Here is a 13,505-nt window from a genome sequence, read left to right as displayed (position 1 = left end):
ACAGGTCTATTACTTCTCTAAAGGCACCCTGAAGATTGCCAACAAACAGTTCACAGCCGTCAAAAACGACTATGAGATGACCTTCAATAATGAGACTTCTGTCATGCCCTGTGAAGATGGTCATCATTTACCCACAGTCCAGTTTGATTTCACAGGGGTTGGTGACCTAGAGAACAAGCCTAAAGACTCACTTGTAGGTAAGTATGTGTGCGAGAATGAAGAGAGTGGTGATTATTAGTTCTGTTTGCAACACATAGGGGAGGCATGAGACTCCCGTGCTTGCTGTCCAACCTCTGGTCATGCTGTAATGGGAGCCTTGACCATCTCTTGCTAAAATGTTGTGCCTGTGTTTTAGACATAATCGGAATCTGCAAGAGCTATGAAGATGTCACTAAAATCACAGTGAAGTCTAACAACAGAGAAGTCTCTAAGAGGAATATCTATTTGATGGACATGTCAGGGAAAGTGGTGAATGCTACTCTGTGGGGAGAAGATGTGAGTACCCGCGTTGAGAGGTCAGAGCACGTGCAGAGAGGCAAAGACGTAAAGAGCTTCCAGGGTGGTGGTCTTGCCCCGGAAGCGGTGGGGCTTTGGCCATGTCGGCTGTGTAGACCCTTCCTAATGAAGGGTTGGACTGTCTGGGGAGTATTTGAAAACCTTTATTTGATTTACTTCTGTGAGATTTGCTGATTTAGATTTCACATAGTGAAACGCTCTTTCCTCTAATTCTCGATTAGTTTTGATGTGTGTGAGTTTCTCTTGTATAGATTCCATGTGCCATTTATTGCATTCACTCTACTGTTGGCTGTTTCCCTTGTTTTCTGTAAAAATGTTTTGTGCATTCTTCCCGCTAGTGACAATTGTTTGTATTTGTTTGGTGTCTTTGTCGTTATGCAGGCTGATAGATTTGATGGTTCTAGACAACCCGTGATGGCGATCAAAGGAGCCAGAGTTTCTGATTTTGGTGGACGGAGCCTCTCTGTACTGTCTTCGAGTACCGTCATTGTGAACCCTGACATCCCAGAGGCCTACAAGCTTCGTGGATGGTAGGTTTTATGGGGCTAAACACAAGGGTTATTTGAGCCTTAGTTTGGAGAAGAGCTGGTTCTTTTGGTTCCCACGATCGGTATATGAGCTGTCTGCCAAGCAGAGAGCTTCGTTTCTGGGTGGAGCAGTGCCTGTATTTCTTGGAGACATTGTGCCTTCTGAAAGGATGGCTCTAAAGCCCTTCGACTGACAGACCTGTAATCCCATGACAAACCTGGAGAGTCGCAGGGAGCAATTAGGACGGGAATGCTGTCTGCTGACCTGGATCCTGCGAAGCAGGTGAGGCCGGTGGTGGCAGCTGTACGGTGAAGCTCTGTGAGCGGAGGCATCTTTCTTTTCATGACTCAAAGCTGTGGGCTTCTGCGGCGTCAGGGGAGAGTGCTGCTTTTTCCGTCCAGTCTCTGGTGCCGATTGCATCTTCTAGTATGTATTCACTGGACTCTGCTCAAGTGCGGTGGGCACAATGGGCCTTTGTGGGCATTGTGTTGTTATTCGTGAAGCGCTCGGGGGATGAGGAGAGCCTACTAAAATCTCCTCACTATGTCTAGCTGTTTAGGGTGTTAAAACGATGCTTTAAAAGAGCACTTCAAGCTGCAGCATGGTGTGCAAGCATTGATGTGGTCAGGGAAAGCCCTGGAACTAGCCTGAGCTTAAATAATTTGTGTAGCTGTGGTCACAGGGGGGAGTGTGTTGGTTTCCAACCATGTCTTAGGGTTTGAGTGACTAAGGAATTAGCTCATATTACATACTCCCCACTTTTGTTTGAGCCTAATGTGAATCATTTGCACTAGTATTTGAATAGTTTCATGAAATGTCTACTGGCATGATCATGTCACTTAAGCCAGCCTTGTGCATGTGGTCCCTGTGGATCTGTATTTAACTCTTCTGGCAGCTGGCATCGCATTATAAGGGAAGGCCCATTCGGTAATAACCTGACCAGATGGAATCACAGCTTTGGTTTGTTCTTATTGCTTGATTTTCTTTCAGGCTCTGGAGCTCGACCCCAGTTCAGTTGCGTGCCCACATTAAGGTCTTTGTATTTTTCTTGTCGATAATTGTGATCCCAGTCAACATAAAAAGACATGGCTGCCTCTAGAATAAAAGAACTTGGCATTGATCAAAGAGAAGCTCAGTGTCCACGTCCCACTAGGCAAGGACTGGAGATGTTTAGATCTTGGTTGCAACGATGTGGCGTTTTTACTGTAAGAAGGGCTGCCTCTCTCCTTGCTCTGTTGACTCCGGTTAGCTGTCTTCGCTGGCAAATGTCTCCTTGGAGTTTTTGAAACCGTAAACTCATGTAGCTAGTTGTGGTGAAACAGATTTATGGCGCTTGCTGTGCCTCTGTGACAGATTTAGCCGCTGATCTGACAGAACAACAAGGCAATTGTCTGCAGCTTAGGGTGGCATCCATTCTGTTCCATGCTCTCTTTGTAAGGAGCCTGTTCTGTATGTGGTTACTTCTAGTTATCCTCCTTTTGGGTAACATCGGCATGTTTTTAATCTCAGACTCTTCCCTGCCACAAGTATGTTTCTGAGACACTTCCTCTCGGGCCCCCTTTCCTTCATATTAGCTGATATGTGATCAAGAAATGTAATCAATTTTATAATAATTTAACATAAATTAATTTCAACTTTAATAACAGCATAAATGTGACTTCCCTGGTGGCGCGCTCAGTGGTTAAGAATCCACCTTCCGGGCTTCCCTGGTGGCGCAGTGGTTGAGAGTCTGCCTGCCGATGCAGGGGACACGGGTTCGTGCCTGGTCCGGGAAGATCCCACATGCCACAGAGAGGCTGGGCCTGTGAGCCATGGCTGCTGAGCCTGCGCGTCCAGAGCCTGTGTTCCGCAACGGGAGAGGCCACAACAGTGAGAGGCCCGCATACCGAAAAAAAAAAAAGAATCCGCCTTCCAATGCAGGGGATGTGGGTTCAATCCCTGGTCCAGGAAGATCCCACATGCCGCAGAGCAACTAAGCCCGTGCGCCACAACTACTGAGCCTGCACTCTAGAGCCCGTGAGCCACAACTACTGAGCCCGCGTGCCACAACTACTGAAGCCCACGTGCCTAAAGCCTGTGCTCCGCAAAAAGAGAAGCCACAGCAATGAGAAGCCCGCGCACCACAACAAAGAGTAGCCCCTGCTCGCCGCAACTAGAGAAAGCCCCCATGCAGCAACAAAGACCCAACACGGCCAAAAATAAAATTAAAAAAAGAAAATAACTTAAAAATATATATATATATATATTGGCATGAGTAAAATCTCGCTAAGAAGGTAAATCTACAAGGAAACAGAAAAATACCTTCTAATAAATGACTTTGAATCTTATAATCTTTTGAAATTATACCAGGCTTAAAAGATCTTTCACCGTGGGAACACTTTTTGCTACCCTGTTAAAATATGTCAACTGTCCCTTTCTATCCTGATACATTTCAGTGATGATAAAAATGCAGCTGCTGAGCAAAAATGAGCATCAGTAGCCCAAAGAACTATACTACAGCTCTCCATTGTGGCTTTTTTTGTTGTTGACTTTCCAGGTTACTGTTTTTAGGCCTTGGGCCCTCCGGCCAGTGTTGATAATGCAAAGCTAATTCAATAAAAGTTTCTGTGGTCGTTGGGCACTGTCTTTCTTGACCACTGGGGGGCATCAAAGCAATTGAGATAAAAAAGAGGTCATTCCATTTCTTCAATAGACTTAAGATACAATGAGGAAGATACTACCATCAGCTCACTTGGCCATGACCTATGAAAGTTGGGTGAGGGGTGGGGGTGGGGGCGGGGCTTCCCTGGTGGCGCAGTGGTTAAGAATCCGCCTGCCAATGCAGGGGACGCGGGTTCGAGCCCTGGTCCGGGAAGATCCCACATGCTGCAGAGCAACTAAGCCCGTGCACCACAACTACTGAGGCCGCTCTAGAGACCATGAGCCACAACTACTGAGCCTGCATGCCACAACTGCTGAGCCCACGTGCCACAACTACTGAAGCCCGTGTGCCACAACTACTGAAGCCCGCACACCTAGAATCCGTGCTCCACAACAAGAGAAGCCACCACAATAAGAAGCCCACGTACTGCAACGAAGAGTAGCCTGCGCTCGCCACAGGTAGAGAAAGCCCGCGCAACGAAGACCCAACACAGCCAAAAAAAGAAAAAAAGAAAGAAAGAAAAAGAAGAAGTTGGGTGGGGAGTGGATAGCCCGTATATAGCATGTAGGAACAAGTATCATATTCAATAAGCATATATAGTGCCTGTTATTCTTTGTTTTTCAGGTTTGACTCGGAAGGACAAGCCTTAGCTGGCGTTTCCATCTCTGATCTAAAGGGTGGAGGAATAGGAGGGAGCAACACCAACTGGAAAACTTTATATGAGGTTAAATCAGAGAACTTGGGCCAAGGTGACAAGGTATCTGCATTCCTAGCTTTCTTCACAAAAGCATGTAAAATATGCGAGACAATAGTTTTCAGATTCCATTTGTGGTACCAGCTGTTAGACCTTAATTCAGAGCTATGAGTCTCACCTGGGGCTCTGCCCAGAGCATGGCGTGATGGTTGAGGATCCCGGCCAGAATGAAGGAGCTGTGCTTTCGAATAGGAGTATGTTACATCCCTCAGGTAGGTTGAGGCAGAAAGATGTTCAGGCTTTGACTTAGAGAGTTGTGTAGTTCTCAGAGGGATCTTAGCGAAGTGGCAGTAATCAGGTTGTGTATTTTATGAGCTGCCTTGAGGTCCATATGTCTTTTCTCTGATTGTTCCTGCAAACTGAAATGCCCATATACCAAGAAGGTGGCTTTTGAGATTATAGCTCACGCTGAGCATTAGTCAGTCTCAGCGTCAGACATCGGGCGGCTCACATGTGCCCTCACCGGCTGTAAAATATTAACGTCTCGTGGGCTGAGCGCTGCTGGTATTCTCTGACAAGAATGGCTCTGGTATTTGACTTTAGTTGCAACTTCCCTTTTAATGTTTGTATCTAATGACCCTCCTCCCATCTTAATCTAAACCTGTATTCTGTCAGCAATTCAATATTTAAATCATTTATTTCTCCTTTATGCTCCCCAAACCAGTAATTCCTGCTGTATTATTTTCATATTATACAATATAGTTTTTATTCCTTACTGTCCCATTTCGCTATACTCTCTTATTCGTCATTGTCAGTGACTGCAATTCATAATGCTGTTATACAGCGTCCTGAGAATGAAACACTGGACAGATCTGTGTCTCTTGTCAACCAGTCTCTTTCTTAGATCTAGGGGTAGACAGTATGTAACAAGAAATCAGGCCTAGAGAGTACCTGTTCGCACCCAAACTTTCAAGTCACACTTTGAATCTGGACCTTACCTGGAAATACAGAAACATCCTTCAGGCATTCTCCTCAGAGACTGCCCTTCTCTAGGGCCTTTTAGAGTGAGGGTTTGCCCAAGCTCTTTAAACATCCACCGTATTGTTTCGCCTCTTCTGTTCTGAAACATCAGGAAGCCCCAGAGGCTGCTGACCTGGCCCTGAATTGAGTACACCCAGAGGGAACTGCTTGCCCCCAAAATTATCCATCCCGTATCCTTTCCGTGAGAGTTAAAAGGCAAAGCAAATAGCAACATAAAGCCCATGCACATGGCTTGGCCCTTGCTACACCTACTTATCAGTGACGTCTCCACTTTGAAGACACTTGTTCAGTCTTTTTGCATTCTGAATTTGATGACTTAGACCGGGGATTCACAAACAGGCCCACGGGCCATATCCAGCCTGCTGCCTGTTGCAAATACAAGGGCATTGAAACCAGCCGCCTGCTCTCATCTCCATACTGTCTGTGGACGATCTTGCACCACAGCAGCAGGGTGAGTGGCTGCAGCGAAGACTGTGACCCGATGGCTTGTAAAGCCTGAGTTAGTTACTGTCTAGCTTTGTACAGAAAAAGCTTGCTGACACCTGGCCAAATAGAGATAAAGTTGAATCGAGACGCTAGAAATCATTGCTGTTGTTTTTAATGTGGGAGGAATGGTTGAACATAACTGCTAGATTTTACTGCATTCCTCTGTATTTCCTGGTTCTGTTACCTTTGGAGGGGCAGAGGAACAGGAGGAACACGTCTTTGTCTCTTGAAGTCTTTGTCTTTCATATAATCTGTTTCAGTTTTAATTAATTTAGTCTAATTTAGAATTAATTCTTTTATTATTAAGGAATAATATGCTTTATAACTTGGCTTATTACCTTCATGGGTTTTATAATCAGCACAAGTGACTTCTAAAACTGTAGAATGAATTATTCCCAGTAATCACATTGTGATCATGAGAATTAGAATATGTAAACACTTACCCCTCATGTGTAAGGGCAAGTCCAGTCCTGAACATAGGCCTGTGCTCTGTGTCTCATGTCACTCTTTTCTGCTGAAGCCCGACTATTTTAGCTCTGTGGCAACAGTGGTGTATCTTCGCAAAGAGAACTGTATGTACCAGGCCTGCCCAACTCAGGACTGCAATAAGAAAGTGATTGATCAACAGAATGGATTGTACCGCTGCGAGAAGTGTGACAGTGAATTTCCCAATTTCAAGTACCGCATGATCCTGTCAGTAAGTAGAATGGGTGGATGAGGACCACTGTGGTGTTTCTTGAGTGCCTACCAAGTGCCTGGCACTGTCTTCAGTTCAGGCTTTCCAGTTGTCTGGGATGCCAGCAGTGACTGAGAGCTGTCTTATGGAGTGCCTCCTGGTGACTGAAGGATGTACAATTTAAAATGCAGAGGACTTTGGTGGCTTGTTCAAAACCTTTAGTCCAAAGGCCATTGTGGCTGGACGGCCACTGAGTCCCTTGTGTCCAGATTCTGTGTCTGAAGGAGAGTTTAGTTGGGCTGTATCTCCACTGAGGTCTGAAATCACACATACACACCACATCGTGTTCCTGCTGTGATCCAGACTTACATGTTGAGCTGCTTTCTTGGATACTTTTTACGTTCTTTGGAAAGAATATGGCATATATAGTGGAAATGGGTTTTTTCCCTGGAAATTATTTTAATGAGTAGAAAAAGTTAATCTCCCTGTCTCCTTAGTGTGTCTTCCTTTCATTATTTCTTTGCTGAAATAACGTAAAGTTGTGTTTTTTAGGTAAATATTGCTGACTTTCAAGAGAATCAGTGGGTCACATGTTTCCAGGAGTCTGCAGAGGCCATCCTTGGACAAAGCGCTGCTTATCTTGGGGAGTTGAAAGAGAAGGTCAGCCGCGTCTTGTCTTATTACTGTAATAGTTCCCATGCTATAACACTTACCCATTTTGTGCTCTTTCATATTTTTCGGTTTGCTGCTTTTGGGTGTTGTATAGTTTCTCACTGATGATTATTGGAGAGCTCATCCGATTCTGTCTAATTGTGTCCACCTTGGATGTGCTAACAATGAGGCATGAAGTAATGTATAGAAAATGCTTTAAAAACAGCACTTTGCAGCATTTTTTCTCCCGCTACTGTTAGCACACCCAGAGTTGGTGTGCCTGCAGTCACTTGAGAGCTGGGAGGTGTCTTCTGAACTAAGCTGAAGTACAGATGTGCCTTTGTTTTTGTTCTTGTTTTCTTGAGTCTGTGTCGGACTTTAAGTCCATTATGGTTTATCCCGGGACATTGAATAGTTCCCTGTGCTACAGTAAGACCTTCTTATCCATTCTAAATGTAATAGCTTACATCTACTAACCCCAAACTCCCAGTCCATCCCTCTCTCCCCACCTTGGTAACCACAAGTCTGTTCTCTGTGTCTGTGAGTCTGTTTCTGCTTTGTAGATAGGTTCATTTGTGTGATATTTTAGATTCCACATGTATGGTATTTGTCTTTCTTTTTCTGACTTATTTAGTATGATAATCTCTAGTTGCATCCATGTTGCTGCAAACGGCATTATTTCATTCTTTTTTATGGATGAGTAGTATTCCATTGTGTATATGTACCACATCTTTATCCATTCCAGATGTGCCTTTTTAATGTAATAAACAGTCTTCTGAAAAGTTGAATCAAATCCTGGTTTAAATTCACGTATAAGATACTTGCTTATTTCATGTTGTCAGGTGGAATTCTTATGAAATAACTTTCTTTCATAAGATAACTTTCTCCATTTCATGTTTATAAATTAGTATTTTCACATATTAGTTTTATTTAATTCAGGGGATAGATTACTAATTATCCTAAACTTAAGAAAGGTACTTGCTCAGATAAAACATGTAAAGACCAATAAAAGCTATATTTTCTGGGCCGCACAAATTAGCATCTATCTGTAGATTTTTTTCCCCTGTTTTCCTCCAAATCAGTTAGGATACTTATAAAAGCCACTAACAAAAAAAGGGTTTGTCATTTGTTTTGGTGTGTGTGTGTTTTTCTTTTCTGTCTTCTATTCTGTCCGTTTAGCTCTGCCCCTGTGTCTCTTTGAAATTGTCCATGAGCTCTCTAAAAATAATCCCAACAAGCCCTTTTACAGAAATAACTGGAATTGACTTTAAAGTATGATGGTATCTTTTATCTGTTTTGCCTGGTCCTCTATTTTCATATCAGATTTTAAGGCTCGAGGCAGCCTTTCAGGATTTTTTATGAGCTTATTACATTTGGCTGGTTTCACTGCCAGTGAATGAGGACATATAGAAACTCTTCCCTCGGGAACTACGATATTCTTAGAGTATGCGCTGCATGCTTTCACTGGTCTTGAAAGAATGATGGCAGCTGGTATGATTTTCTGAAGGTTTAACACATTGTTTTATTTACATATCCGAAAGCCTGAGGACTTTGTGTGTGTGTGGAGTAACCTTTACACAGAACAGTTCTATATATAATAAAGCTATTTGCATGTTTCAGGTGGCTTGCAAAGATAATACTTGACTGATATGAACTGTTTTTTAAAAAGTTCTTGTACATTTATTTTATGCATATTTATATAAAATGCTTTCTCTGATCCCTGTTTACCAGACTTTTTTTTTTTTTAGTTCAGCAGCTTAATCAAATACTATTTGAGGGGCCAGAGAAAGAGGGAGAGAGGAGTATCGTTTTTAAACTTTTTCCCTAACCTTTGCCTCCTTTTCCTGTCTTCCTCACTTCCTCACCGAATCCATCGCTGTAAATCCAGAGGCTGAAATAATGCATATGACAACTTGAACTTTTGTCTGAGTGTGTCCTCCCATTCTCAATTTGTGACGAAGATGCTGAGCCTCAGATCTATTCCCTCACAGACTTCTAAAGTTTAGAAATGTGTTTCCGAAGAGTGTTTCAGTTTCTTTTTTATTGCGGTAAAATATACATAAAACTTACCATTTTAACCATTTTTAAGTGTAAGTTCAGTGGCATTAAATACGTTCACATTGTTGCACAACCATCACTGTCATCAAGCTCGAGAACTTTTTCATCCTCCTAAGCCGAAACTCTGGACCCATTAAACACTAACTGTCCACTGCCCCTGGCAGCCGTCGTTCCACTTTCCGTCCCTGTGAATTTGACTACTCTAGGTAGAGTATCTTAATTTTTAATAAAATTCTACCTAAACAGTTTTATGTGATGAAATGTCACCTTAGTCATTCCTAAGAAATTTTAAACCACTGGGGGTGATCATTTTCTCAAGGATTTTCCTCAAAGTCTTTTCAGATATCTTATGGACATTTTCGGATGGTCTGGTAGTTTCCATGCCTACCGTTTGACGTTTGTTTTTGCAGAACGAGCAAGCGTTTGAGGAGGTTTTCCAGAATGCCAACTTCAGATCTTTTACGTTCAGGATCAGGGTCAAGTTGGAGACCTACAATGTAAGTAACATCACCCAAGGTGCAGGAGGGTTAGCCGTGGGGAACTGCTGTTTGTCACCCCCAGCAGCATTATAGTGTTAACTGTCAGTTCCTTGCTTACTGTGTTCCAGACCCAACGCTAAGCACCCTGCATTTATTACTCATTGAATCTTCCCAGCACTGGGGTACCAAGCATCATCGTGTTTTCAGATGAGGAAACAGCCTTAAAGAGAGGTTAAGGGTCTCGTCCAGTGTCAACATCCAGAGAAAAAATGCTATGTGGCCTTTTTTTTTTTTTTTTTTGGCTGTGCCTTGCGGCAAGCCAGATCTTAGTTTCCCCAGGGATCAAACCTGTGCCCCCTGCATTGGGAGTGCGGAGTCTTAACCACTGGACCTCCAGGGAAGTCCCGCTCTGTGGCCTTTTCAGTTAAAACCTGGGGGTTCTTGGTTTGTGTCCCGACAAAATGGACTCACATCTTCCACATGGTTTGCGTTTCTAAAGTCAGTATGTGAAACAAAGACCATATGTAGTTAAAATTACCTTGAAAATTCCTTAAATTGCTCATAACATCATACGGTTGTAAAGTCGTGATGAAACAGCCTTTATTGAGTACTTACTATCTGCCAGATACTGTTCCACACCCTTTACATACATTGTCTCGCTGCATCCTGGCAGTAACCCTATGTGTAGAAACTATTGTTAGCCCCGTTTTTACCAGCAAAACAATGTAGGCATACGGAGAATGAGTAACTTGCCTAAACTCACGTGCTAGCAAGTGGCAGAGCTAATAATGGCACACAGGCAGTCCAGCCTCAGAGCTTTGCTCTCAGCCATGCTTAGAAATACGACTGGGTTTAGTCAGTACAGAGCACACTGCAGCGTGTGAGCTCCTGAGCTGGCCTCACCCTGTTCTGCCTCTGCAGGCAGCGTCCAACCTAGAGAACCTGCGGCGAGGGGAAAGAATTCAGAAAACTCCTCTGCTTGCCTCAGGGTTTACTCGTTCTGTTTTATTGTCAGACCTTAACCCTAATACCTGCTGATAGCTGTGCTTGGTTTTGTGAGCGTTAAATGAGACAGGGACTCCAGACGTCAGTGATAACGATGTCAGGGTGGTGGATGTCAGGGTGGTGTCGGGAGGGAGGGATGGAAGGGTTGCTCGGTCCCTGAGTGGTGTGGACAGGGCAGGTGAAGGGCAGCGAGGTCGCCTCTCTCAGGGCTGAGGTGGGCCCACGGCAGGCCTCCCTCCTCTGCCGTGGGTGCTTCTCCGCTGCCCACGGCCCCTGCTTTCAGAGCCAGCTGTGTGGCTTTAGGAAGTCACGGTCTACTCTGGGCTCCTGTTTCCCGCTCTGTAAAGAGAATAAATTGAACTTCATGAGTCCTCTGAGGTCCACTGCGCTTGGAGTCTAGGTTCCTGAGCATTTGGGAGCGCGAGGGACAGGTGAGAGGGGTCTGTATCGAAGGGAGGCCTTTGTCCACTCTCCCGGCCCCAGAAACTCTGCCCTGGGCTCTCACCATCATTGTTTCCTTATCGGAATGACAGAACTCTGAACCCAGCGTGTCTTTGTGATTTCTCCTGCTGGGATCATTGAAACCATTGCCCAGTGGCCACAGGCTTTCTTTCCTTCGTTCACAAATCGCTTTTCTCTTTTCAAAGGATGAGTCTCGAATTAAGGCCACTGTGATGGACGTGAAGCCCGTGGACTACAGAGAATATGGCAGAAGGCTGATCACGAGCATCAGGAGAAACGCTGCGGCGATGTGAGCCAAGCCTGCTAACGGGGCAGGAGCCTGTAGACAGAGGGCTAAAGCGAACTGACCCCCGATCCCGCCCCCTGCCCCGCCCCGCCTGACGACTGTGCGTTAGCTGCACGGTGTGGAGTGCCTCTCTGTGGGGGACTAAGCCATTGCCTCTTGTGCGCATCTGGGAACCCACTGGCAGCAAAGGGAAATCTGCTCGGAGGGCTGTGGTGTAAACCGTGTCAGACCTCGGGGTCAGCTGGCGGGGAGCATAGTACCAGTCACTCCTTCTGTCTTTAGGCTTTTGTCAGTTTTATTAAGATTTCATTATCTTCAACCAGGAATTATGTCACGAGTAATTGACCCTAAATCTGCAGATGGTGAAATAAATTATGTAAGTAGGGTTTCCACTTCTCCAGTGGTGACACCTCCATGGCTCGGGCCCCTTCTCGGGAGGGAGAGCCGAGAAGTGATTGTGCAGAGGAACCTGGGTGTTTTAGTGGGCGTGTCTTCCTAGATCCAAAGGCTCTCTTTCTAGAGGTGCCACGTAGTTGTTAATGCTTGGAGTGGCAGTAGGGTAGAATTATTAATCAGTCATATCTTTTCTAACTGAAAATATCCTTCCTTCAGGGTCTGATAGACTGAGTCAGATGGGTCTGATATTAATCAAAATGGTCTCTTCTGAGGAAAGCTGATAAGCGTTGACTTGCCGTCCCCTAGGGACACCCAGGCAGCAACAGAGCATTGCTTTAGTTTTCCCTTCAGTTAATGTTGCATTTGGGTTGGTATGCCTTTTCTACCTGTACATATTTCTTGCATTTGTATGTTTCTTTTCTTGATTAAAGCTATGTTAAATAGAAGGGATTTTGAAAGGAGAAGCCCTTTGTTTCCATTGCTTTGTTTAATAAACAGTATAGTCTCAGCTTGTGAATCCTACTTTCTTTGAATGCAAAGGGCTCTTGTAACTGGAAAGCAATTAATTAGCCTTCATAATAAATGTTCACTGGGGGGAGATATGAACTCATTACAAACTCGAAGATTAGTCCAAAGCATGGAGATGATTCTTCCTAATGTTTGCAGCCCTGAAATGCATCTTTAAAAGAATGAAAAGACCCCAAACGAAAAGCCGTTGTGCCCTGGAACGCTGATGATCTGGCACTTTGGGATTTTACTGATGTTTACACAGCAGTCTTAACACCACCAGGCTTTGAAATGTGAACAGACAGTGAGCTGGGAAGAAAACAGTAATTATGCTGCTGGGCTTTTCAGTCGGCAAGAGCATGCTTCCTCTCTGCGTTCCTAATCATATTAATTACCTATCTGGTTGCTGCAGCCCACCGCTTGGCATTTGCTGCGCAGCTCTCTCCAAGCATCTAGGCAGCGTCGCAGTCTTCCTGCAGCACCAGGCCCTGGTTTTTAATCTGGGCAAGTGGGGCACGTGGAGGCCCTTGGTGGAGCTGGGGAGTGATCACGTCCTGTCTGTGTCATCCTTAGCTGTCCTCTTTCGGGAGGAACCAGCCGGCGCTAGGCAGGGTGACTCCCATTTCCCAGAACATAGAGCGGCCTTTTCTCAGGCCCACTAATTGAGCACGTTCTAGTCTCAGAAGATGGCCACTGGGCTGCACTTGATTCTTTGACCGAGGCCTCAACGATTTTTATGGAAGCTCCTTTCTGTCTGACCTTGCGTGTAAAGCGCTGACTAGAAAGTTATACTCTTCAGCACTCTGGTGGATTGACAAATTGTGGGTTAGAAGTGGCAATCTAGCTTTCAGTCCGGTAATGAGTCTTTTATATCCGCTGCTCCCAGCATTCCCTTCTTTCCCTAACACGGTTTCCACCCTGTGAAGAGCACTGACCAACGGTGCGACCCTGACGCGTCTCTGGAACATTGTACCAGCCACCACGCGTTCTCGATGCCCACGCGGTGACACGAGTACGTCTACGCAGATGCGATTAGAAGTCCACAGGGGATGTTCTGAGATAGGGCGGCTCCCTCAAGG

At 44.9% G+C, this 13,505-nt stretch overlaps 1 protein-coding gene across 1 annotated transcript in view; it reads left to right on the top strand.

Moving 5' to 3' along the window:
- Positions 1-12,450, top strand: part of RPA1 (replication protein A1) — a 53,627-nt gene extending 41,177 nt beyond the window's left edge. Inside the window, exons 10-17 of the mRNA XM_082678509.1 lie at positions 5-197; positions 356-495; positions 898-1,046; positions 4,310-4,442; positions 6,427-6,603; positions 7,135-7,242; positions 9,702-9,788; positions 11,423-12,450. Of these exons, the coding sequence (XP_082534635.1) occupies positions 5-197; positions 356-495; positions 898-1,046; positions 4,310-4,442; positions 6,427-6,603; positions 7,135-7,242; positions 9,702-9,788; positions 11,423-11,530 (1,095 nt within the window). The 3' untranslated portion in view covers positions 11,531-12,450. The remainder of the gene's footprint in view (positions 1-4; positions 198-355; positions 496-897; positions 1,047-4,309; positions 4,443-6,426; positions 6,604-7,134; positions 7,243-9,701; positions 9,789-11,422) is intronic.
- The last annotated feature ends 1,055 nt before the right edge of the window (positions 12,451-13,505 follow it).

The sequence above is a fragment of the Grampus griseus genome, assembly GCF_964374135.1.
Source record: "Grampus griseus genome assembly, chromosome: 20".
Classification (NCBI taxonomy): Eukaryota; Metazoa; Chordata; class Mammalia; order Artiodactyla; family Delphinidae; genus Grampus; species Grampus griseus.
The sequence above is the reverse complement of the archived record's forward strand: the minus strand, read 5'-3'. Positions and strand labels throughout refer to the sequence as shown.